Below are 26280 nucleotides of genomic sequence, written 5' to 3' on the forward strand. Positions count from 1 at the left end.
CATGGCCTTCTCTTCTCCCTGCAGGGTCTTTTCATTCACTTCTCCTGCCTGGTTCTCACCTCCTTCAAGTCTGTAGAGGTCTGGTGTCATACACAGCTTAGGTCAGACCAGTTCTCAGTGGTGTCCCTAATTAAAATTTATGTATAGCCCGTTGCTTTTTGGAAAGAAATTTGAAGAGCAGGACACTTCTTGTTTGAGGGCAGAAGTGCTTTCCTTTAGGGTATGATCAAAGCATACCAGAGAAAGAAAAGTCAGAGGTTTGGATGAAATGCTTGGGCAGAAATATTGCATCCCTAATGCTCCAGACACTAAGGTTGCCCTATGAAGTAGCCAGTACTATTGTTCCCACTTAACAGATGGAAAACAGCTCTACTAAAGACTGGATCCTTGAGCATCCAACTCTGTTGCTGGAGGGCTAGAGACATGACCTGCCTGTGAGGCTGGTAGCATGCCATGGTCTGTGATGCAGAGATGCCTGAGCTAGCAAGCCTACACAGTGCTGTACTTTATGGGGGAGGTCATGGATATGATTTACTTGGGCACAGCACCACGCAAACATAACTTTATGCCCTTACTGCTCAACTGGTTAGATAGGTTGTCAATGTCCATAAGCACTCCCAGCTTGAGGATTGGCTTGCCCATAGTCAGCCCAGGTGCACCTTGCACACATGTGTGTGGGAGGCTTGGCACAGCAGGCAATGTAACCAGCTTGCCCCCTTTCCATGTGACCTCCCTCACTATCTTCTGTCTTCCATCCTTTCTGGCTATTTTTTTCAAGGACATGGGCCAAACTTCAGAATCCATTGGCAAAAGTCAAAGTGTTGTTTCGGAATCTTCAGTAACCACCTGTCACTGCAGCACGAGCTTCGTAATTAGAACTGACAGTCCTTGTCTAGAGATTTTTTGGAAGCTGGAAAAATGAGAATATTGTCAAAAAGATAGCAGTGCTTCCAGTCTGCAAGTCAGTGATGGAGATGAAAGATGAGTGATTCCAAGGAGGCAGAGCATATATCAAGCACAGCACCTCTTCCTAACTAGTTTAGAAGTCTAACTAATTTAGAAGATTTTGCATTTCTCTTATGGTCTTAAAGAAAACATGTTTTAAAATGGCTTCTATATTTCTCACTCTTCACTGGACCAAACCATGAGCAAGTTTCATAGCAGTCATGCTTAAAACCTGCTGGTAAATTGTTTTGTGTAAGTTGATGCAAAAGGATCTTTATATGTTTTTCATTTTTTATTTTTGTAGACATTCCATAAAACTATAAAAACTTCTTAGAAGAGGATCTTATTTTTTCTAAGAGAGAAAAAATAAATTTAATGGGAGGCAGTGTTGAATGACACTGTTCTCAGTGCTGAGTAACATACAAATCTCAGAATATGATGTGAAATTTTTGTAGGTGGACAGTGAGTTCAGTGACTTTTAGTGCATTTATTTCAGGGTGGAAGCTAGTCAACTGGAGATGCAGGGATTTCTTTTCAGGTATTGTTTAAAAGATATATTTGTAACAACTGTCATCTTGGCTGACAGTTTGGGAACTGAGCTAGGGACCTCCTGAGTTAGAAGCTGAGATAGGGGAGTTAAATCATGTAGCTTGCCTAGCTGTGGGATCTTACTCTGCACAGCAGAGTGTGCGGAGGAGCTGCAATGCACACTACTCATCATGCACGCTTCGTTTACATCCCACCTATGCCCTCAAAAGTAGCATATCTGTAATCGTCATTTGAATTTGCTTGTAAAGTAGAGTTCTCCTTTGTTCTCATACAGTCTATCAAAATGACCTGGTAAAGATAGATGAGAAATTACTGGAAGTGTGTCTCAAGGTAATGAAGAGAAAAATAGGAGTTCTTTAGGAAGACAGGCTTCTTAAGTAATAGTAATATATGCGATGTCAGTGCCAAACCAAGAAGGCCCAGTGTAGCCAACAGAAATACTGTACTATGTAAATATTGCAGAGTTTGAGACAATCTAATCCCTACATCTGCCTATGTGATTACACTGCATGGGTATATGGGTATCACCCCAAAAGGAAAAGTTACCATGGCTACTGAAACCATAAGAAGCTATGAAGGTGGGAGCAGCACGTGTGCCAGTAACACAAGCATGGTGCTCCCACAGGTAGGCGCAAGGGAGCGCCTGCCTCCAGACCTGCCCAGGCAGAGGCAATGCTCTGGTTTTGGATAATAGGGCACTGTGGTAGAAGAACCCTGGGATTTTGGGATTCATTTCTTGGCTGGGTCACAAACACTGTGTGAAGCCTTAGGCATGTGATTTGATCTCTGTGTGATTTAGCTCTTCGCAACATTCTGATTCAAACAGCAAATACAATTCTCTTCTCTTGCTTTAGATGGATATCATAAGAGCTCTAGGAATGGAACATCACTGTCTGGGCACTGGGAGTCTCACTCCCAATTTAACATACTGAGTCATACTGAGTGAGACTCCCATTAACATACTGAAGTGCTGCTTCAGTATGTTAATGAAACATTTTTAAGAGGTGGAAGCGTTTGGATTTGAAGACTGTCAGAGGGAAATGACCTACAGTTTGCAGATACCACTCCTCACTGAGGAATAGTCTGCTGCAAAACCACAGCAAAGCAAGATGTGGGATCCTCAAAGTGGTGGATGCTGGTGAGAATCCCTGACGAACTCTGCCTGCATAAGGAGAACTCAGAGAGTTGTTCATTTGTGACTAACCAGGGCCTTGAGTGGGTATGAAAAAGAAGTTGCCCCAATTAGGAAAGACTCTATGAGCAGCTGGTGTTACAGACCAGCTGCGCTACCAACACATCTCCCTCCTGAGACAAGGACAAGGCTTGGTCTCTGGGGGAGGACAAGCCCACAGCTTGCTGCAGTAAGTAGGGGCATCTGTGGAGGCTGCTCTCTCCCTGGGTGGCACAGATGAAGCACATTTTTCTTGTAAGTCTTCTTACAAGGACCTTTTCCTTTTATATAGAACAAACAGCATGTGCATAAACTGTTTCTTTTAGCTTTGATCTTCCAGCCATATTTTTGTTGTTTTAGCAGGCAACTAAGAATGACACACTCTTGTCACAAGAGAGCATAAAACACATACCTGGTAAATTCATCCTAATATGGATTTGTTGTTTAATATAGTGGAAAGAAGTGTAACGTCAATAAGTATTATGGTAGCCAATAGAAGTATTTTTGGCCTTTTGTGAATTAAAGAAATACAGGAAAAAAAAATGCCTTCAGCTGAATTGCATGCAATTACCTTCAGAACAGAAAGAAGTTGTCAGAAACTGTAGTTTCCTAAAGAATGAGGAGAGCATAAAATATCCTGGATATGACAACTCAATGCTTTGTACACCTAGTTTTACTTTTGTGGTAATTATAGACAAAATCAGAGTTGCTGACTGCAGTTTAATGCTGCTGTTTGTTCAGTTTCACAGCCTGGGCTTAAAATCCATGTGCCAGTGTGCTGCCAGGAGTGCTCCAGCCCAGCGTCCCAGGAGAGCTGGGCAGCAGTGGGACTGCTCCTTCACCTGCCCTTTTTGCATTTGGGGAGGCTCAGCATCTCATAAGCTCCTTCAGCTGCTGTGGGAGAACACATAAGCAATTTGAAATACTTTACCCTCCCTCTATGTTCTGTCAGATCTGTACTGCACGCAGCTCTGTCCATTTTCCTCTCAGCAGCTCCCAAAGGTCTCACAGAGGATACAAGAAGCCCATACAATGGGCTATTTCAGGCTGTGTGTGCCTTGATTACCTTTCTCTCCAGACTGTTGCCTCACTGACTTGATCTGACAAATCTAGAAGACTGACCACCCCCTCGACAACGTAGTTTTGTTTCAGTGTTCAGTCTGTCCAATTTATCATGTTCATTGGCTCTGCTTCACTTGGAATTCAGGTATTTCTTACCCAACCAAGCAGCCTGTGCACCTCCTTCCTTTTAATGAGTGTGAAGCAAACTTATTCTATTGTCGGAACTCTTTAAGCTTTATAGGAAGGAGGGGAGAAATGCCATTTTCAGCTCAGTAACAAAGAGCCTGGGGTACCCGATGTGTTTATCGTACTTTTCCCTCTTTGCTCAGATGACTGCAGAGAGCGATACAGAGCACATGTGGTTTTCAGATCAGGAGAGGAATAGGAAGATGGAACTTAATTAACATAAGCAAGAAAGTGTTGTCACATTCATTACTAACAATTGTGGCTTCTGAAATAGAAAGCACGAGGTGGTGTGTTGAGCCCAGCAGCGCTGGCTGGTCGTCAGACAGTACTTGTCTGTCTAAAGTGCTTCTACGTGACAGCACCGACATTCCTGTGTCCCACTGAGGCAGAGGAGCAGGCGCTGAAGCCGTTTCATTCTCTTGCTTATCCTATGCTGGCAGGATCACTGCTCTCTGAATATCAAGAACAGCAGGTGGGCAGGAAGTCATCAGCTTCCTTTTCCAGCTGGAAAGCAGGAATTGCAACGTAGCCAACAGCAAATGAGGGATGGCCAGAGCAGCCAAAGGAGAGGAGAACAGCAGGAGTGAATGAAGCTATTTGATTTCTCATTGCTTTGCCTGCTTGCCAGGGACATAGTTTCACCCTATGCCACATCCCGCAGAACTGTGTCATGCCTTCGGGTAGCTGTGATTGCTGTTTCCTGGTGCAGGTGGAAAAAGTGAAGGGCTGTTCTCAGAACTACAGATAATTTTTAAGCAACAGAAAGTTGTACTTGTGTAACCCTAGCACCTGAGCTCTTTCTTGTTTCTTATAATTAAGCTTTGCAAAATCCCTGTAAAACAAGGGAAGAGCATTCCACATTTTACAAATATATCACAGGGACATCAAAGCCCAGATTCTTAAAGAGATTTAACCACCAAACTCCCCTGAGTTCAATGGGAGTAAAGACTTGAATATCCTTGAGAGTATGGGTCTCAATAAATTATACATACCTATCTAGTAGGTGTGTAATGAAGTTAGAAATTAATCCCAGACTTCCAGAAAGGTTGTCCTGTGCCTTTACGTTCCTTCCTGCAAAAGAGAATAGCACTTTTAATTTCTCTAAAGGTACTCCAGATTCTGTGAAGTGATTGGATTTTTATTGAGCAGAGTTTCCTTGTGTTGGTTTTGTTGTGATTTGTGGCCACAGCTGATTACAGCTTATTGAAGAAAATTTGACAGAATATGTTCTGTCAGAATTTGTAATTTTGTAAAACAGCTTCATGAAATTATGCTAATTTTTCTAGAATTTCATCTCTGAAAGAAAAAAAAAAAAAAGAGAAAGAAAAGGATGATAGCAGGTTCCTGTTGTGTCAAAGAAATATCTTGTTTTGACATTTCCAAACTGAAATGTTTTGATTTTCCACTTTAAAATAACTTTTTTCTTGATCTTATGGTATTTTTACATAATTTTAATTATTTGAAATTGAAATGAAACTGAATTTCATGACTCAAAAATGAAACCAAATGTAGGTGTCATGAAAAGCCCTCCTGAAATGAAGCTCACATGCTCCAGGCAGCTCTAGCACCAGCCTTGTGGAAAGGGGGCCACTCGACACCAGGAACACAGCAGCCCACATCCCTCCTGGGCACCGTGGCTCAGTGGGGACAAGGAAGAAGCTCTTGCCAGGCTGCAGATAGCCCATAGGCATGTACTGCATCATAGTGAGGACGGTGTGTGAGGGTCTCGGTAATGTGTCCATAAATGACTGTGTGTCACCAGCTCTTCTCTCACCGCGTCCTTGAAAAATGTAAGTCTGTGTGAATCCACTGCATAAAGATATATCTGGCTGCTCTTAGCCCTGGAAATGGGTGAAAAGTCAACACTGGAGGGAAAAAACTACCAAGAATATATACTCCAAGTCTTGATTTAGAAAAACAAAAGGTGATTCCCCAGGAGACATTTTTAATGAGGGTATTTTAAGTTTGTTACACCAACACACTGCTAACGTTATGTCAGATCCATAGCATTCACAAAAGAAGTATTAAACTTGGACATTTGCCCAGAATTGTGAGACCTTTTAAAATGTGTTATTGCATATTTCACTCAGGTATATTTTGCTGAGGATAATATATTGATATTTGCCACAAAGTTACAGAACAAACTAAAAATTTCTTAGAAATAAATTGGCATCAGAGTTCTTTTCAGCGATAACACCTATAATGTGCTCCAGGTAGATTAGTGTAGTAAAAAAGGTAAAATAAAATAAGTATGAGAGACATTCTTCAGTTGCACATATCTCTGCTAATATCTATCTGTTGTTGAACTTTCTCTGAAGCATTGTCAGCTATGTCTGCAACACGATGCTACAGAGATGCATGGCAGGAAACAAGCTCTTAGGACCCTTAGAAACTAAGGAAGATATTTGGGTAATAAAGCAGATACAACTGTGGATCACAGCATTTTTTGGTGTCATGCTGCAATAGGAAAACCACTGCAGAAAAGTGGGCACTTTGAAGGTGTGGACCTTCAAAGGTCAGCACACCCTCTGTTCCTCTGTTTTTTCTGCATCTGTTGAGTTGAGACGTGTCTCTTGGCACCTCCTCTAAAGAGGCAAAATGTCTCTGCACAAAGCGAGGACCAGATAAAAAGGAATGATGAGATATGAAGCCGTTTGAACACAAGTTGTAATTTACCAACTTTGAAAGATTATTTCCAGATTTTGGTAGGCATTTCAGTTAACAACAGTCAAAATTTTAAATATTTAAAATTAAGAAGACCTTCTGCAGTGCAAATCCCCCCAAATGGGGATGGTGTTACAGTGGTGTGAGTTAAAACCAGGATGGAATCAACTAGTTAGAATTTAAACCAAATCATTCTTCTGTGGGCAGCTGTGGCGCAGCCCAGCTTGGGAAGTTAACCACGTGAAAACTGCAAGTCCCTGGCTACTGGTGGGACAGAAAGAGCAGCCCTGAACTCAATGTGATAGCTGTTTGCCATTCCTGGCTCTTTTTGGGGGAGGGAGGGAGGGAAGGATGGAAGCTTTCTCTGCAACACAGAGATGCTGTAATTATTTCTCAAGAGTGACTGTTCTGTGGTTGATCCTAATTCCAGCAACATCCAGAGCAGTTAACAGGTCTGCTGCTGCCACTGGATCTGTGGATGCTGATTTCTTAACCTCTGGGTCCATTCAAAATCCCAGACTAGGATAGTTCCCATCTCTAGACATACAGTAAGCTTAGGGCAGATCTAGCCCCTGTACTGCTTCTTCATTGTATTTATCTCTGCATTGCATAATTTCAGGCTGGAGTCAGTTATCGCAGTAACGAACCGCACTCCAACACTGCAGGTTAAGCGTGGGTGATAAAAGTTGACTCTGTCTCCCTTGAGTCATTCCTAAGTGACTTATAGAGCTAATAATGGCCTCATCCTTTTGTACTTTGGTACACAGCTTGTGTTCTGGAGTCTTTTATAGCTCAAATGAGCTGCTTTGCTTATTTATTTCCCTCCTCATTCATTTTTAATGGTTATAAGAGGCTCCCCATTCTTCTTCTGACAGCAATGATTTAGGCAGGACACATTAACATAACTTACGTTACTAAATATCAGCATTTATGCTGGTAGACCAAGGCAAATGTGTGCAGTGCTAAATCAGAAGAGATCCCATGAGCTTGCCAAGGTGGCAGGGCTGTGCAGTATAAGAGTATATTAGAAATGGAGTATATTAGAAATGGAGAGTGCTTGCATGGAGGAAGGATCACTTGCAGAAGAGGGCTGAGGACAGAGTCCCAGAGTGTTTCCAAAACACAGATTCTATGTGGAAATATCAGAGACTTGCTTTCCTAATTGGCCACCCTTGAAATGGCTAAACCAGGACTGCTCTAGATACATTTTATATTCAAAGACTTATTAGCTGTGACTTTGTAAAAGTTCCAACAGAATTACTGTAGCAGAAAAGCAGTTTCCTGTAAGGATTTTACTGTTATCCCGTGGGAATTTACTAATGATAATGAGGTGGGGGAAGAATGTTACAGTTATTTCTGAGCTAACAGTAAAATACTGGGTATATCTTCTGGGAGTTGGGATGTATATTTCTCTTTCCCTCCTTCCCATTAATTTTTTTGATTCTGCTTAGCCCAAACATCACATGGAGTATATGGGATGGAAGGAATAGCCAGCCACACAAATTCATATCTACCAGAGACCACAGACACCTGCAAAAGGGTAATGGGAAGAGCAATGAAGTGCTTTTAGGAAAGGGATGGGATCAATGTTCACTGGAGAACTGGATGCAGGAGGCCAGCGTGCTAGGGGTGATGTGTGATTTCTGAGAGATCTTATTGCTGCTTTCCATGTTTTTCCCAGGCTGGCTGCAGTTCTTCTTCAAAGGCTTCAAAGGGCTTAGTGTTTTCTTCCACAGATAGTCTATCAAACTGTGAAATTAAGATAAACTAATCAAATCTGATTTGCTGGAAAATCAGAAAATCGGGGAAATCTGATTTTCTCAACATCCAACTTGCCAGAAGCCATGTGGATGGTACGTACACGGCACACTTACGAATATAATTCCTAATCCTGTGCTATACTGGCAATGAGGGACCTCTGACCTCTGCTGCCCTGGCACACAGGGATTAGATGTGTGTGTGCTCAGAGGAAGCTGTCAGTTCACTAAGAAAAAGAGGTAGAGCCACAGGAGCCCAGTGAAACCCAAAGCACTTTTATATCCTACCAAGTTCAAACCCAAAAAAAGCCATTCATACCCTAGATCCTCGAAGAGATAAAGATCCTTGTTTATTGAGAGTGTTGGTGGAGCATCTTGTGAGTACAGCTGCCCTTAATTAATGGAAGGCAGCTCAGAGTAGTTGTGTGAAAAGCTCCCATGACACAAAGCCCTGAAAGGCTTTAGCAAGGGAGCACAGCACCAGAAGGATTTAATAGCATTATAATGTCCTTGTATTATAGTGGCCACAACACACAGAGTTGTGTTCCAGCACTACATTAGCAGTAAAACAAAATCTACTCCTTCTCTCTCAACACCTTTTCACCTTTCCTGAAAACTGGAGTTGCCACCCCTGGGAGGTCGAAGCTGAAAGGCAGGAGGGAAGGAAAAGGACTTATGGGTAGGAGTCCCAATATTTTGGAAACAAAACACATTGCTTTTTCCCAAGTCACCCACCTTGCTCCAACCCTATTGCATTTTTTAATGTCTTTAGTAGTTTTCTGAAATCTATCTGTTTGGGGACAGACACTGGCAGCTGATCTGTCTGTTTGGGGACGGCTGGGAGTTAAAGGCTGTTTATGTGAATTAACGCTGAAGAAAGGGAGCTGCTTGACAGACTGAGGGATTGAAAGCCATTCCAGATTGAATGGAGACGAGCAGGCTCAAAAAGGCAGTAGCAGCAGAAGCTCCCCTGGGCTGCCCCCATTGACACCACTGTGGAGAAGCCCGTGGGTGTGTGGGGAGACCTGGGGGCTCCCGCAGCCTGTGTCAGCCCCGGGGACTGCCTGGAGGTTGCCAGCTGCTGAGCTGCATTTGGCGGCTCTTTGCTTATCATGTGCATATTTGTCCTGCAGAACCTCAGCTGAGCCCCCATCCAAGTTGTTTCACAAAATATTCACTCTTTTCCAACAGGCAGCTTAGAAAACTCAGTCTCAAAAGAGACAGAAGCTCGATGTTTCTTCCTTCTCTACATCTTTTTTACTCTTTCTCTTGTGCTGGAAGATGAATGGTTTGGATGTGTCTGCAATAACATAGGCATGGCTAATCTGCCTTTCTATTGATGACCCGTTTCTGAATGTCCTGGCCTGATTTATTAAAATGTACTGTATTTTGCACCATGTTTTGATGTTGCTCTGTTAGGACTGCATGCAAACTGCAGCAGAACAGTGATGCTTATTCATTCAAACAGTGAAGGGCTGGCTGGGAACTGAATGAGCTCATAGTTGTTGCTGTCTTCACTTAAAGAAAGGGAACCAGGAACAAGCGAGTATCCCAAGCCTAGTCATTTTTTCCTTGACCATCTGTTTGTTTTGCAAATCATAATCTTGAGAGCACAAGATCATGGTATTTCTTGAATCACTCATATAGCAGGTTTTTAGGGCTGGATTCTTTTCTTTAACTCTCCCTCTCTCTTTAATAACCCCTGATAAAGTTGAAACTGAAGTCTCTGCCTGCCAAGTATTCTTTCTGTTGCTATTACTTGAGCATTAATGAATCTAAAATCTGAGAGCCTGATTCCCATCTCTTACCAGAGTAATGCAGTAGTTATCTGTATTGCCTGGGAGAGTCTCAGCCTTGTTCCAGCCCCTGTTTGCTGAACTGCTCTTCACACACACACAGGCCAACGAAAACAACAGCCAAATCCCACCTGTGCAGTGCAGGAATGCTTCAAAAGCCACTGCTCAAGCAGAGAGGCTCTACCTAGCAGGAGGATGCTTGGCAGGTTGCCTGCCCTGGTGCAAGAGGTCTGCTGAGGAGTGGGGCTGTGCTATGCTCTGCAGAAGACACTGTGGTGGTTGGGAAGAATCCCTCAGCTGGTATTTCTGTGCTGCAAGGCACAGACATTTACCTATTCCCTTAAATCATTAGGAAATGGTTTCAGTCCTAGGTTGATCACCCATGGGGACAGCCTAATGCATTAATTAGCTAAGATGCACAAATATGAGGTGTTGCTAGCTGGAAGCAGCAGTGGTGGGGAAGGCACTGGAAGCTATTACCTGGTCCCATGCCCTACCAAAGAAAATCCTTGTCTTCAGGCCATTCACTTGTAAGTGTTGTCCAGGCTGCAGTCCACAAAGGCAAGTGAAAGACCTGAGGGCAATCAGCCCGCAGGCTGACTATTTTCCTCGAGGCCACCTTGTTTTCCGCTTTGATCTGCTGCCTCTCAGGTGGAAATCACCACTTTGAGACTTTGCCCAGTTTCTCTTCTCGCCAATATCCCAGAGAAAAGAGGGAAGGTAGAAAGCAGCAGACAGAGCTTGTTAGCACACAGGAGACTTGCCTGGTTTGAGAGCAGCATTTAAAATACAAAAAGGCAACAGGGATAAGTGCAGTGCCAGCAAGGAATAGAAGTTTTTCACTTACAACAATAAGGTAACATGGGGTGAGAAAAGGAGCAGATGTACCCGGCACTGCCTGAAGGGCTTCTGACTTCCTGCCTGTCGGATGGCCTATTAGATGTTGCAGGTGGGAAGTAGGATGCAGCTCTTGCCCAGGGAGTGTGACACATGCCTTCTGCAGGGATGCAGAGACAGTGTCTGCTCTCTTGCTCCTGCCCAGGCACACTGCTCCCAGAAGGAGAATGTGCTCATGCCTCCAGCCTTTCCTATAGACATTTTTGCAGGCTCACCTGAAACTTTTCTCAGAGTTTTGCAATGTCTTACCCTCCCCAGCTCAGCCAGGTTGGATCAGCATTATGATGATATTATTGTGCCAGTGGCTCATGCTCAGCAGGAGCTGGGACTCCCTTGTGCTCAGGTGCCTGCTGTGAGGCCCTGTCCTTATGGTACATTCCCTCATGCTTTGAGGCTTTTGTGGCAGCAACTGGTTTTGCTGTACAGCACAGTGAGACTGGATCCAGATAGGAGCTTTTAAGAACTCCTGTAAAACATGCTAATGTGAGAATATCCCTAAAAACATAATCCTGGCTGTAAATAAATTTGATGTTTTCCTGCTGAAACCAATGGCAATGATAAGATTTTGACCTAAAAACAGCCCATGCTTGCAAGGGACGCATTGCTAGTGTCATGATAACCTTTTTTTGGTACATTACCTAGGCTCAGAGCAAGGATGGAAATGGATTTGCTATGGAACTGTCTGAAAGGGGTTGTTGTTTAAAGATAATAATATTAGGAATATAAATTATTCCACAAAAGCTGATGATATTTAAATACGATTTAAATTCATTTAGCATTTAAACAGAAAAGTAGAAAATGGCATTAAATTCAGATGAGGATGAGACTATGCATCTTGGAGTCCGAAATATTAAATACATGCACAGAATGGGATAGATGGCCTTACTGGTAATGGATTGTGAAGGGTTCAGGGTTTTAATAGAACATTCCTTCAGATCATCAGCATGGTAAAGTGGTAGTTAATAAATTATTCGATGTGTACATTCACTCATATATTTTAACTAGCTGTAATGAACAGGTACTGTCAGCTCATCTAGGTGCTTGCAATAGCCGCTAAATTGCTTGAATGAGATTTAGTAACTCTCAGCAACATTGATGTCCAGAGCTGCAGGTAATAAATAAAGTGACATCATGACTAGCTTGAACAGAACATTGTATAAGACCTTTGTCAGGCTTGTAGTGGAAATGAAGCTCTTCGGCCCCAATGAACATCACTGGGCATCAGAGAGCCCCTTCCCAGTGATTAGGATTAGTCTGATGTGACCAGCCCATGCTTTGGCACCAGTAATGGGACTCCTGAAGAACCAGTTTGGGGTCGACAAGAGATCAACTGCTTCCTGCTGAATTAGATGTACAGGCAGTTACCGACCTGTTCCTCCCCATGTGCAAGTGATACTCCTTGGGCTGCTCACAAAGTAGAAGAGGAGGATAGGACAGTCTGGCTGAGCTCTGTGGAAAAGAGGGAAATCCTCTCAGTGCCATTATACTAGGACTATCGTAGTGTGGAGTGGGAATTAAGGACATGAAGAAGCTGTTCTTTTATCTTAGATTATAATGGAAATGTTTATAGCAGATAAAAGCCTACCTGTTAAAATGATGCCAAATTATACAGGCTATTAAGGGTACACCAGGCATCTTTCTTGTTATTCCTAGTTGTCCTCTGAACTTGGAGCTAGTTTAAACCTATATCCTTTCTCTTCTTCCCACTCACTTACTCAGCATGTAGTATACTTTATAATTTGTGAAGACACTCATTAATTTTTTTCTCTTTCTCCTTTTTTTTTCAGGTTTCTGACAGATGTGACTATGTCTTTGTCAATGGAAAGGAAATGAAAGGCAAAGTGAATGTCATAGTTAATTTCACTTACCAGCATCTGAGTGCCCCTTTAGAAATGACAGTCTGGGTTCCTCGTCTCCCGCTGCAGATAGAGGTCTCTGACACAGAACTAAATCAGATCAAGGGATGGAGAGTCCCCATCATCTCTAATAAGAGGTAGGTTTCATTAGAGGATGTTCATTCTGGGTTGTGCACTTGCCAAAGACCTGTCAGGGCCAGTGGATCTGAACATGCTTATTTGGCCTTAATGCAATTCCGGTGTGAATTTGAAGGTGATCAGACATTTATTCAATAGGCTTCTGCACTGGACTTATGTGGGAAATGAAAGCTGCAGGTTGCACGAGCCTACGTTGGAAATCAATTTCCCTTTATAGTGCTAGTGAATGAGACAAAAAGAGCCAGTTGGCCATGTTCAGCAGGGTCAGCCATAGGGCAGCAGAAGACACCACCAAGGAGCAGCTCTGCCAAGACCAGCCGGTCTCCAGCCTGGTTCACAGGTCCTGCCAGATAATTTTTTCATTTTAATGGCACCATTGATGCTTGCTTGTTTCATATTAGTGCTGTAGGATCCAATGACACTGATGAGAGTCCCAAAGTCATGACACTGCTAGAGTAGGGCTTTAAGGATAACTGTCTGCACCCACAAGTCAGTGGTATGTGAGGACAGGACAGAGAATGTATGTAGGCAGATCTAGACTTCGTATTAGTTGTCAGTGTTATTAAGAACCAGAAGAACAAATGGATAAAGTAGACACTTGCTATTCTCTCCTACCTATGAAGACATCATTTATTACCAGGTTTCTGTTAGTAGCAGAGCAGAGAGATGGGCGTTTTGGTGGCAACATGATTTCAACCTGTATGTCATACATAAAGAGATGTGTAAGTATGTATGACAGAGATTTCCATGGCAACACCAAGATGTTTATGGGAAGATCCAGCATGAAAAGAGTGCAGGTGTCCTGAAAGTAAGGACTTAACATTGGGAGTCATGTGAGAGAGCTTTGTGGAGGACAAGGTAGCAGTGAAGCTAGCGAGCCAGTTGGTGATTTTAGCAGCTGTTTTGGAGACCCAGGTAGCCTGAAGGCCTCAGTTACAAGCAAGTGAAATGAGGTTAAAGTGGGGTTAAAATTACCTGAGTGATTTCAGAAATGCACTGACAGAAACAGCAACAGAACAATTGAAGGGGGCAACAGATCTTTTTTCCACCATCCAGGCTGCAGACTTATGCCAGCAATAGCTCTTCTGTTGCAAACTCTCCTAGCACCAATTTCTGTTAATTTTTGACTTTTGGTGTCCTACCAGACCAGCCAGGGACAGTGATGATGAAGAAGAGGATGAACGGAAGGGAAGAGGATGCACCCTTCAGTACCAACATGCGATGGTACGAGTGCTCACGCAGTTTGTAGCTGAAGCCTCGGACCCCGGGGGCCAGCTGAGCTACTTACTGGGTTCTGACTGGCAGATTGACATCACCGACCTGGTGAGTGACTTCATGCAGGTGGAGGAGCCAAGAATTGCTAAGATACAGGACGGACAAGTTTTGATTGGACAGGAGCTTGGAATGACGACAATTCAGGTAGGAAAATGTCATTAATCACTCCCTTTCCTCCATTAACCCACAATTTCAGGAACCAAGGTATGGATCAGGTGTATAGCAGCTTCTTGCATTAGCAACAGAAGTTGGAGCCACAAATTTCTCAATGGAGCACAAAGAAAAAGATTGTTCCAGTGTGACACCACAAAGTAGAAACCAAGTTAACAAGCACAAGTAAAAAAAAAAAAAAAAAAAAAAGTACTCATCATTCCAAATTGTTAAACCAGGAAATAACAAATAACAACCACAGTTGTCAACAACACAATTTGTCAGGTTTGGAGAAATGGAATTAGAGATTATGACTTTCTGCAAAATCTCTAGATTTTTTAAATGACTTTCCAAAGCTCTGAGATTTATAATGATTCCACAAGTGCACATAAACCTTTGGGAAGGAAGATCCAAGGCAAAAAGGCTGAATGCAAGTTATATTTAAGGAATACCTCTTATAAAGTGCTTTAAAAATGCTCTGTACCATATATAGATCATTAAATTCAACTTGCTTGCTAATGAACATCTTTGGGCATCATGTTTCAGTGCACTGACCTCCATGCATATTTTTTAACAAAACAAGCTTTCTTTGTCAATTCTGTATACAGTACCATGAGTGTTTATTGTAGCAGTATGTTTGTGTTAGCCTTTCTTTCAATGGGAGAGGTAATACTGTTATTTATTCTAAGAATTATGTATAAATGTATAGATTGCATTATATACATACTACCTAAAAACATGGTCATTAACAACATAATTCCATTTCACATGAAGATTGCATTTAAAATATTTAATGCATCTGAAACAGGTGTGGCTATCATTGCAGATGTGAGCAGCATAGCTGATTACAATTACATTGGTAAAAGACGTTATGAGCATCCTATTGATGCAGAATACATAAGATGAGACTAGCTGTTTCTTAATCATATTTTAATAGTGTCTGTTAAGAGTAATTCTGCCCATTAAATATCACTTGTCTATATAATCGTATCTTTGTGTAGCCATTTTGCTTGGTGCTATGCGAAATGGCTGCAGCTAACTTTTTTTTCTTTTCAGATATTGTCCCCCCTTTCAGATGCTATCTTAGCTGAGAAGACAGTGACAGTCCTGGATGAGAAGGTGACAATAACCGATCTGGGAGTGCAGCTGGTAACTGGATTATCACTTTCTCTGCAGCTGAGTCCTGGAAGCAATAAGGCCATCTTTGCTACAGCAGTAGCGCAAGAGCTGCTCCAATCTCCGAAGCAGGTACTGTTACAGAATCACAGAATCACAGAGTTTCTAGGTTGGAAGAGACCTCAAGATCATTGAGTCCAACCTCTGACCTAACACTAACAGTCCCCACTAAACCATATCCCTAAGCTCTACATCTAAACGTCTTTTGAAGACTTCCAGGGATGGTGACTCCACCACTTCCTGGGCAGCCTGTTCCAATGTCTAACAACCCTTTCGGTAAAGAAGTTCTTCCTAACATCCAACCCAAAACTCCCCTGGCGCAACTTAAGCCCATTCCCCCTCGTCCTGTCACCAGGCACGTGGGAGAACAGGCCAACCCCCACCTCACTACAGCCTCCTTTAAGGTATCTGTAAAGAGCAATAACGTTGCCCCTGAGCCTCCCCTTCTCCAGGCTGAACAAGCCCAGCTCCCTCAGCCGCTCCTCGTAGGACTTGTTCTCCAGGCCCCTCACCAGCTTCGTCGCCCTTCTCTGGACCCGCTCAAGCACCTCGATGTCCTTCTTGTAGCGAGGGGCCCAAAACTGAACACAGTACTTGAGGTGCGGCCTCACCAGAGCCGAGTACAGGGGGACAATCACCTCCCTAGCCCTGCTGGTCACACTGGTTCTGATACAAGCCAGGATGCTGTTGGCCTTCTTGGCCACCTGAGCACACTGCTGGCTCATATTCAGCCGACTATCAACCAATACTCCCAGGTCCTTCTCTGCCTGGCAGTTTTCCAACCACTCATCCCCCAGCCTATAGCTCTGCTTGGGGTTATTGCACCCCAGGTGCAGGACCCGGCACTTGGCCTTGTTGAACTTCATGCAGTTGACCTCAGCCCATCGGTGCAGCCTTTCCAGGTCCTCCTGCAGAGCCTTCCTACCCTCCAGCAGATTGACACATGCACCTAGCTTGGTGTCATCTGCGAACTTACTGAGGGTACACTCAATGCCCTCGTCCAGATCATCAATGAAGATATTAAAGAAGAATTGATGAAGATATTAAAAATTATATTTATTAAAAAACATATTAAATATGTTGCTCACATATACCACATTGTGGAAGGACACTGCTCTAATTCACTACATCCAATCTTACAAGCTGATGGGATCAAGCAGATTTTTATTAATAATAGGCTAATAAAACATTTTCTTTATGGGCACTCTTGTCTGAAGGCCACCAGGTGCTTTAATAGAGAAACAAAGATCTCACAAAAATAGTGCCATGTCTAAGCTACATGAGTCAACAAATAAGCATGCCCCATCTGTCTTGGTTGCATCCCTCAAATAACACATGCAACTCAGTGATGTGTCATAAATAAGCAGCACACATACACCCCTTTTTGTCCTATCCAGCACTAACTAGATCAGAGCAGATACTGCTAGCTACATTTCTGAGTTCAGCCTCCTAACACAGGCAAATAAATCAAATTTTTAAGTCCATCTTTAAATGAGAAGAAGGTATTTTGCATACTGCCAAATGCGTCGTCCTCTTTTACTTCCCATAACCATGTTACATGGCTCAGGAACATCCTTTTCATTCTAATTCATTACTAGAGTATGAATCAGCACTGACTCGTTTCCTGATACATGATTTCATAAACCTTTTTTTTTTTTCTGTTTTTCTTAGTCCCTATATTAGGGATCACTATTATATGATGTTTCCCTTCTCTTCAGTCAGATCTTTCAGACCTTCCCAGGTTCTCCTGGCATGATAAATCTTAACATGTGCCCAAAGGAAATGTGAGTTTTCTCTCCACTGCCCATTAGCTTTGTTCCTGCCTTTGCCACGAGGTTGCTCCATGAGCAATATCAGATGTCCTCTTTTATGTCTTCTGGTTCTAAGAATGGTTCAGCCAAACTTTGCATTGCTCAAGCTCTCACAGATCTAAATCCTCATGCTGACCCATCCATGTGCTGGCACAGTCGCTGTGTACAATTACTGAGGGCTTTTGGACTTTGCCACATCTCCATCAGTTCCTGTTTGATATTTGTCCTTGTGCTTCTACATTTCAAATTTAAACTTTTTTTTCTAACCCAAATCCATCACTCTGGGTCTTATGTCAAGGATGCACTGGGCTCTTAACTCTTAAGCATGTTCTGAGCTTTAAAAGTAAATGAGTGCAGCACACACATTTGAAATCTGGCCAACTGTTGAGATGCATTAATTCATCATAACGTCTTATCCTTGGGATGCAAGATGAGAAATAATGCAGTACTTCCATCTTTATAGGGTGATAAAAATCAGGCTCCCATAGTCTTCCAGGAGTTACGAAATCAATGCCAGGCATCTAGAAATAAGGTCAGTAAGCTAATCCATTGCTGACATGGGGAATTAAACAAAGTACCTTTAAAGCAGCCCCAAAGCTGTGTTCGATGGCATTTAGTCCCAGTATACTTCCCAGCTATGACATTTCTGTTCCCAGAAATGGAGTCTGGATGAGTGCCTCTCTAGATAGAGGGGTAACAGAACAACATCAGATCAGTGTTAAACCAGCAAGGAAAGTTTGCATGCTCCTCTCTTCAAGGCCTGACTCCATTTTGAAAGGCATCTGATTCCTTCCGTTGTTTAGTACATGATTTACAGAGCACGGTCCCTATAAGCAGAGCAATGCAAAATTATTAAATGATTATGCAGGTTTAAGCAACACAGTGGGAAGATGAGAGCCGATTATATAAATTCTATGCAGCCTTCAAGAAACATCCAAAGATTAATAAACACAAAGCTGGGATTTATGACAGTGTCAGCAAGTCTTAGGGCTCAGTCCTGAAACAGAGATAGAAGCAAATCTCCCATTGAAGCACAGGGAGCTTTACAGCTGTAAGGATTTCAGAATCAGGCCAGTAGATTATGCACAACACAATCCCAAAAGACTGGAGGCCTATCTTCTGTGATTTGAACAGGTAAATGACTATGTGCTGAAATTATTTAAAAGATAATGATAAATATTTATTCTCTGCGTGTACATTTTGTTATGATGTAAGTACCGTCTGTTTGAAAAAACTGTTTATTTAAAGAAACAAGACTCTTGTAACCATGCTTTCAACAAGTAGGATTATAAGTCTATTGGTTGGGTGGTTGAATGCCAGGATCCTCCTCAGAGCAAGGTGGGCCTGGCTCCCGCTGGGCAAGAGTGTACATCCTTTTAGACACAGGAGAATCCACTCATCAAGCCAGGAGTCTTTCTGGGGTGGATTCTGCAGTGTTTAATCAGGTGTAAGTAGTGAACTGAAACAGAGCAAGTCATACAGTCAGAAGCAGGAATTGGAGTCCCATGGAGCTATCTGAATTTCACTTGTAAATGATTTGTGTGTGCCAAGAGTTTTTCAGGTAGCACAGCAAGTTTTGATAGCTGCTTGAGAGTCCTTAGAGGACCTTATATTCAGAAGCAGCTGAGCACATGTTTTCTGAAATATAAGAATTCTTTCAAATGTCTTAGTTAAAAAACAAAAATCAAGGTTCACAAAAACCCTACACATTGCACATGAAAATAAAGAACCAGTACTCAAGTCTGTCCCATTTACATTCAGTAAACCTCCTTGCACTCTGAAGTATACAATTTGTACTGCTGTGACACAAGATTAAATTTCATTATTGTCTTGCTTTTAATTGCTAACAAGCGTGAAAATTATCCTGGCCATTTCCTCAAAAAGCAACTGATCTGTCTCCTCTGCTTGCATAAAACACTTCATTTGAGAGACAAAAATCAAAGACTTAAGGTACAGAGCCATGTATGGGTCTATTTGCTATATTAGGTGTTTTTTAACATGTGTTGTGTGTAACAAGAGGAGACTTTGTATTTTAAGCAGTTTAGAAATAAATTTATTTTTTTTTAATTTAAATATACAGCAGTAAATTATTTCAGTAGCTGGTAATGCCTTCTGACATGTAATTTATTATGATGCTGAAGTAGATTCTGTGGAGCCCAGGGAATACAGCTCCTTTAAGCACCTTTGGGGAAACAAATCTTATTATCAACGAGTGTTTTAAACAAGTATTTCTTTTAGCATTAATTTTCTTGCTCTCCCTTTTATTTCTTTTCTGGTTATAAATGGTATACGGATCTTGTGAGGAGGAGGAAATAGACTGGGACAGAACAAATTTCCCTAAGCATTTATTCTGAATGTGTGTATATCTGTTTTATACAAAATAGGAAGCAGCCATTAGCTGCTGGATTCAGTTCAGTGATGGATCTGTCATGCCCCTGGATATTTATGACTCCAAAGACTTCTCTTTGTCAGCTACATCTCTGGATGAGAAGGTGGTCTCCATTCACCATGATCCCAAATTCAAGTGGCCCGTGATTGCAGCTGAGACAGAAGGCCAGGGGACACTGGTGAAGGTGGAGATGGTGATCAGCGAATCATGCCAGAAATCCAAAAGGAAGAGTGTCCTGGCTGTTGGAAGCGGCAGCATTAAAGTGAAGTTTGGGCAGAGTGATGCCAACCCTAACATCAGCGATAGTAAACACAGGGGAAGTGGTGTCCACCTAGAAAATCATGCCAGTGACCGGCGTCAGAAAACTACTTTGCAGGAGAGAGCTGGGCCAGACAGCCAGTATGACAGCTCCTCGATGGGCCAAGAGCAAAGCAAAGGGAGCACCACTCAAAAATCTGTTTTAAGTAAAAAAGAAGACAGAGAAAGCCTCCTGGACGATGATAGTCATCTGCAGAACATCCCCATAGATTTCACAAGCTTCCCTGCACAGGTGGATCTGCCAAGAAGCAATGGAGACTTGGAAGAGAATGACCTTGTGCAGACCCCCAGGGGACTCAGTGATCTGGAGATAGGAATGTATGCTCTGCTGGGAGTCTTTTGCCTGGCAATTCTGGTCTTCCTTATCAATTGTGTCACTTTTGCTTTGAAGTACAGAAACAAGCAAGTTCCCTTTGACGAACAAGAAGGCATGAGCCATTCTCATGACTGGGTTGGTCTGAGCAACAGGACAGAACTTCTAGAGAATCACATAAATTTCTCATCTCAACAAGATGAACGTATTACAGCCATTGACAGAGGAGTAGACTATGAAGAGAGCAAATATCTCCTCAACACAAATGCTCCCCAAAATATTAATGGACAAGCTTTTATGTCTACTGAGTCCACATTCACTGAAGGGAAAGAACAGAAAAGTGAACCATCTACTTCTCCTACCTCTAAGAGGAAACGGGTTAAATTCACCACCTTTACCACCATCTCCTCTGATGATGGATGCCCAACTGTCAACTCAATTTTGATGAGCAGTGAAGATGACATTAAATGGGTTTGCCAGGATATGGACCTGGGGGAGTGCAAAGAACTTAAAAAGTATATGGAAAGATTACATGAAAATTTGTAATAAGACACAAGACTTCTTTTGTTTGTTTTGTTTGTTTGTTTTTCACTCACCTTCTGCCTTTAATTTTGGGTAGTGGGGCAAAACATTGTACTGATAACAAGAATCAGCTGGTGGATAATAACTCCATGGAGCCCCCAAAAGCCACCCAAAAGCAGCTGGGAGATTGGAGATCCTGGACAGCTCTTAAAATTCAAGTCTTGTCTGTGCTCAGAGATGGAAGTAAGAGATGTGTGAGATTTTTTGATGCATGGTAACGTGACAAAAAACCTAGCAAAATAATATGGTCTCATTCTCTGAGCTTTCCCAGGAAATCAATAAATATAAGAAACTCCAGTGCAGTTTGGATATTACAAAGATTGCACAGCTCTACTGTTCAATATTCTAAGCTTTGGTTAAAAGCAAAAAATTGGTCTCAGAATAAATAGATCAACAAAGACAGCATGTCATTCAAGACACATGCAGAGAATATCCATCCAAGAACATTAATTTAAAGCTGACACAAGCCAACAGTGTGAGCAAAGCAGCTCCCAGAGCTTTAAAGTCATGAGTTTCCAAAGAATGTGGAGGGGAAAATGGAGTAACTGGGCTGTTTACAAACCAGCATGTTTGCCTCCCAAGCACTGAGAATGGATACACATATACAGCTAAAACTGAAACTGTCTTTTTAAGTAGATGCCAAGGTAACAAACTTTGCCAGCCAATTTTCAGTATTTCTTAATTTGTAAGATAGGAGAAGATATAACCTACACTCAGAATACCACTCATACAAAGGAAGGTCTGTTTTGGAAAGTTTGAGAGAACAAGCTATTTTTAAAAGCCCACTTTCTTTGGTTGTCCTGTTTCAAATTTATATTCTCAGCCATTTCCCAGGAGTGCACCCCGTCTGTTGTTCTGAGGGCACTTGCTAGCTTCAGTCAACTTTGGGAGCACAGTGGCTTCTCCCTTCCCTTCCATGCACACTCGCTTCTCCATGGCGTGCTCTCACCCAGCATGGACACTTAGTACAAAGCCAGTACTTGCTTTACATGCTGCCATTTACCAAAGTTGGCCACTCTCTAGGGTAAGTGTAACTTGTGCTGAACTCAGAAACAAACAGCAACTGGCTCTTTGTTCTCCCCCTTCCCGGGAGAGGTCAGGTTGTTCAGTTCCTCCTGCTCATGCTTCTTTAGGCCCCTGCTCAGCGTGTTTAGAGGGCACCCAAAGGTCACAGAGGAGTGCTGCACATCCAACTCTGTTGAAATCTGAACAGCTAAACTCACTGTTTCTCCCAGAAGTGATGGTTATCTTTTGTTTTCCTCTGATAAGGATGTACATATGGTAGGATTTCAGTCATTTCCCTTTGAGTCTGATACACCCTCCAGCCCTAAAAGCATGACATTTTTTTGTGCGGTCCAAAAGCAGTCTCTGGTGACCAGTGGCAAAGCGCCAAGGCGTTAACTAAATTCCAGCTTATATTTCAAGTTTTCCTTTATTTTCCAGAGTGATTCCTTGCCCCCCTTTTATTATTAAGTCTCTTTCTGTCATTGAATCTAGGTTGCTCTGTTTAATGCACACCCACCCTCCCACAACCACTTAGATTGAATCCCTCTATATTTAGAATGTACTGTAGATTGTAAGAATGTAATATATATATTTATAAACATGCCAACTGTGAATAAAATTTGCATTTTAGTGGCTTCATTTTTTTTCCTACTCTGAACGCCTCTCTCCTTTCACTGTCAGAACATTTACCCTAAAAGAGACTGGCAGCAATATGGAGACTTGTCCTTTGATGAAATCGTGAATTATGGATCTTGGCACAATCTAGTTACAAAGTTTTATGTTTTACATTCTGCAATGTTGGAGGAAAAAGATATAACATCAACAACATGTTATACTACAAATGTATTTGCACCAAGTCACCCTTCCAAGATTTGAAACTAGTTGCAAATAAATCCATTAAATCCATGTGCATATTTCTCTCTTGAAAGCCTAATATGTGAGTTCATGATTTGGGTGTGATTAGAAAGATCCACATTTGGTTAAAAGACTTTGAAGACAATAGTAAAAGAGTAAGTTGGTGTAAATAAGGCAAATGGACCCAAGACATTGGAGATCGATATTTGTGTGTGTGTTGGATGCATAGGACTCTTATAATTCCACACAAGATTTAAAAAAAAAAAAAAAAGAGAGAGAGAGAGAGAGATCTTTGATATCTTTCAGAACATTTCATCAAGGTCTGGATTAGTCAGTCCTATGCATGCTCAAGTACAAAGTGCAACAGTGATGACAGCACAGAGCAGGACCCAAGCCAGCTCTGGATGAATGCTCAGATGAAGGAAGCAGCCTTGGTCTCAGAGCAAAGCCCTTTGGCCTCCAAGAAGATTCTTCAGTGCACTAGCCCACAGTCTTTCCTCCATTCCTGAGCTATTTTGGATGCTTTTTACACATAACTACTTTGTGTCCTCAGAGACACCCTCACTAATGCAGAGGTAGGGGTAAAAGTGGCCAAATGTCAGCTAGCAGTCTGTGCAGATCAGATTCATGCATACAGGCAAGATTACTTTGCAACAGTGTCACTCTGTGGCTAGTCTTTTCCTTTCAGAAAGAGCAGGTATGAGCCATGCTGGGAGCAGGCTGTCAGACTTGCTTTCCCACTGAGCTGTTATGGTAAATCCAGATTTCTGCATTACCTGCCTCTGGGGAACATGGAGAACTAACATCAAGTTCATCTGGTAACACTGAAATGTTCTCCTAGGACAAAACAGCCACCAGCTATGATGCTAAGGATACCGACATTCAGATTTATGCCTTTCTGCTTGCTCAGACATCCCTGACATCTCTAACAGCTGCAGCTTGCTATTATCCATAGGGTAATACTATAAATAATGCCGAGTCCCTAAAGTGCTCTTTATTCATAGATCTCAAAGTACTCTGAGCAAGGTGGATTCCTTATTGACACGGAGAACACCAGAGTTAAGTGATTTGCCCAAGCTAACGCGGGAAATCCATGGCAAAACCAGAAGGAGACATCACTCCCCCCCACCTTTTAATGTCACTGGGCAAGATCCAGAGCTCTGCTCGGGGAGAAATCAGAGCAGATTGTGGCTGTCTGCATGCAAGCAAGCAGTATCGATTAATCTGCTAATAGAAGAGTAACTCAACTGCCTGTAGAGCTTTTTTGTACATACATATGTAGCTACCTGTTGTGGGGTGTGTGTGCATACCCACTTTGCTCACAGTGGTTTTAGGTGAGAGCCTCTGCACCATGAAGCACCTCGAGGGTGAAAACTTGTGTTTCAGGCAATCAGACAAGAATTTTGTTTGGTGAATGAAATTTTGTTTATGCTGTCATAAAAGCAGTGATGGTATTTAAATGTTTCATGCACATAGCATGGAGCTGTGGCTCCCATTGGCAATCTCTTGAGCCTGCTGAAGAACCCTGCTGATAGCAAGAAGTCTCCTGTGGGTGCTATTAATAACTTCCAATTGCTTCCTTATTTTCATGTTTGAGTCTCTTTTATGCAAGTGTCTGTTTTTATGTGAGTAGCTAGACATCTGATAGACTGATACAGGCATTTTAACAAAAGGAAATGTGTCTGATGCAATTTGGCTTTTTTTAGACACTTTATGCATAAATACAATGAGGAGTAGACACTCAATTGTCCTATAAATCAGGTAAGCTGGTTCTTTACGGTCTTTCTTCTTTTTAAAGGCTTCCCCTTCAGCAGTCTTATATATGTATAGTGGTTCAGACCAAGCTACAGTAATACACTCGTGAATTCAAGGTATGAGCAACGCGGTAAATAATTGCTCTGGAACAAGAATTCTAGGGAGGTAAGTGACGTGAAAAAACAGAGGAGGTATTAAATAGATGTGCAGCCTGCACTAAGTAGCTCTAGAAACTACTTTCACACCTCGTTTCCATAATGAATGTGATGTAAATGAAATGAGCACACTAGAGACACTTTAATTCAGCTCTGCGTATGCTTCCCCTCTCCAAGACTGTCTGCTCTCATTCCCCTGTGATCTGTGGGGATGCTTCTTTATGTAAGATCTTTAGCGAGACCTGAAGGACTTGTGTATGACAACACAGGAGAGTCTTTCACATGCCACTTAGGTGAGAAATTCCACTGGACTCACATGTGTGTTGATCAAACTAATTCCAATAAGCATCACTGAAGAATTAACTGAGGCAAGGAGCTATCACTGGCATATGTCGTGGTTAGAAAATGCCTTAAATACTTTCAAAAACTAAAAATCCACACTGCTATCAGGCGTACATGAGGTAATATACCAGTTTGAAGTAGGAGAGGCTTTTGTCCTGCAGGAGGGTTGCATGCTGTCAACCTGAGCTACCCACGCCGGGCAGCAGCACTAACCTTTCTTCACTGCAATGCCTGGCTCCACAACAAGCTGCCTCCTGCTGATGGGCAGGATACCAAGAGAGCTCTAAAAAAGGTTAGAGTATCACTTGCAAAGCATTGATGAGATAAAATTTCTGTTCATTTCTCACTGTTTGAAAACTCAGCGGAGTGCCCGCTTATGCACTTACCACAGGGCATGTGGTTAAGCACCTTTCTGAACGGGTGTTTGGTCTGCAACAGCCATCATCTTCCTTGCACATAAACTGAGCCTCTGGTCTGTGAAATTGGTGAGTATTATTGTGCTGCTTGGCTTCTTGGCAAAAGCTTTAATAGATTAAGTTCAAAAGTGGCAGCAATAAGGGACTGAAAAGGGTGGAGAGCCTTCTACATTGTGCTCATAATAAGGAGTGTTAGACAGGCCAAGGCTAAATGGGTCAAGCCAATATGCCTGAAACTGGATCATTTTTTTACCTTTTTGCTGATTTGATATGAAGACCTCTGTCAACAAATCCTTCATTATGCAGGCTTCCTGCTCAGGCTCTATGAGGAACAGCAAATTAAGCAGCCCATGTATGTAATATTAATGGCTGGAAAAGCAGCACTGCTACTCTGTTTGTATGTACTGCCAATGCTTATTAAGAAATTCCTGTCGTGTTTTAAAGATGGCTGGTAGATTGCATGCGACAAGTTCCTGCATCTGTCTCCTTGAAACAGCCCCGTAAGCCTGGAGGGATACGTTCAGCCCTGAACCACGTTTGCTTGAACCATCTACCAGGACTCATTTCCTCCTTGTTTTAGTAGGTGCAAATGAGACCTCCTGTTGCATTTTCCCCTTGTGCAGTCACAGCTGCTTCACAGTGTTAGCTGCCCGATGCTGAGCTGGCATGCTGGTAGTAGCTGGATATTAGAGATTTGGTACCCGAGCTTCTGTGGCA

At 42.4% G+C, this 26280-nt stretch overlaps 1 protein-coding gene across 8 annotated transcripts in view; it reads left to right on the forward strand.

Annotated features, from left to right (window-relative positions):
* Positions 1–22962, forward strand: part of TMEM132D (transmembrane protein 132D) — a 327315-nt gene extending 304353 nt beyond the window's left edge. For all 8 annotated transcript variants that reach the window (XM_072024466.1, XM_072024470.1, XM_005018068.5 and 5 more), the window contains 4 exons: positions 12815–13020; positions 14167–14440; positions 15503–15694; positions 19818–22962. In XM_072024466.1, coding sequence (XP_071880567.1) covers positions 12815–13020; positions 14167–14440; positions 15503–15694; positions 19818–20999 — 1854 coding nt within the window. In that variant the 3' untranslated portion in view covers positions 21000–22962. The remainder of the gene's footprint in view (positions 1–12814; positions 13021–14166; positions 14441–15502; positions 15695–19817) is intronic.
* Positions 22963–26280: the final 3318 nt, after the last annotated feature.

This window comes from Anas platyrhynchos, chromosome 16 (genome assembly GCF_047663525.1).
Source record: "Anas platyrhynchos isolate ZD024472 breed Pekin duck chromosome 16, IASCAAS_PekinDuck_T2T, whole genome shotgun sequence".
Lineage (NCBI taxonomy): Eukaryota > Metazoa > Chordata > Aves > Anseriformes > Anatidae > Anas > Anas platyrhynchos.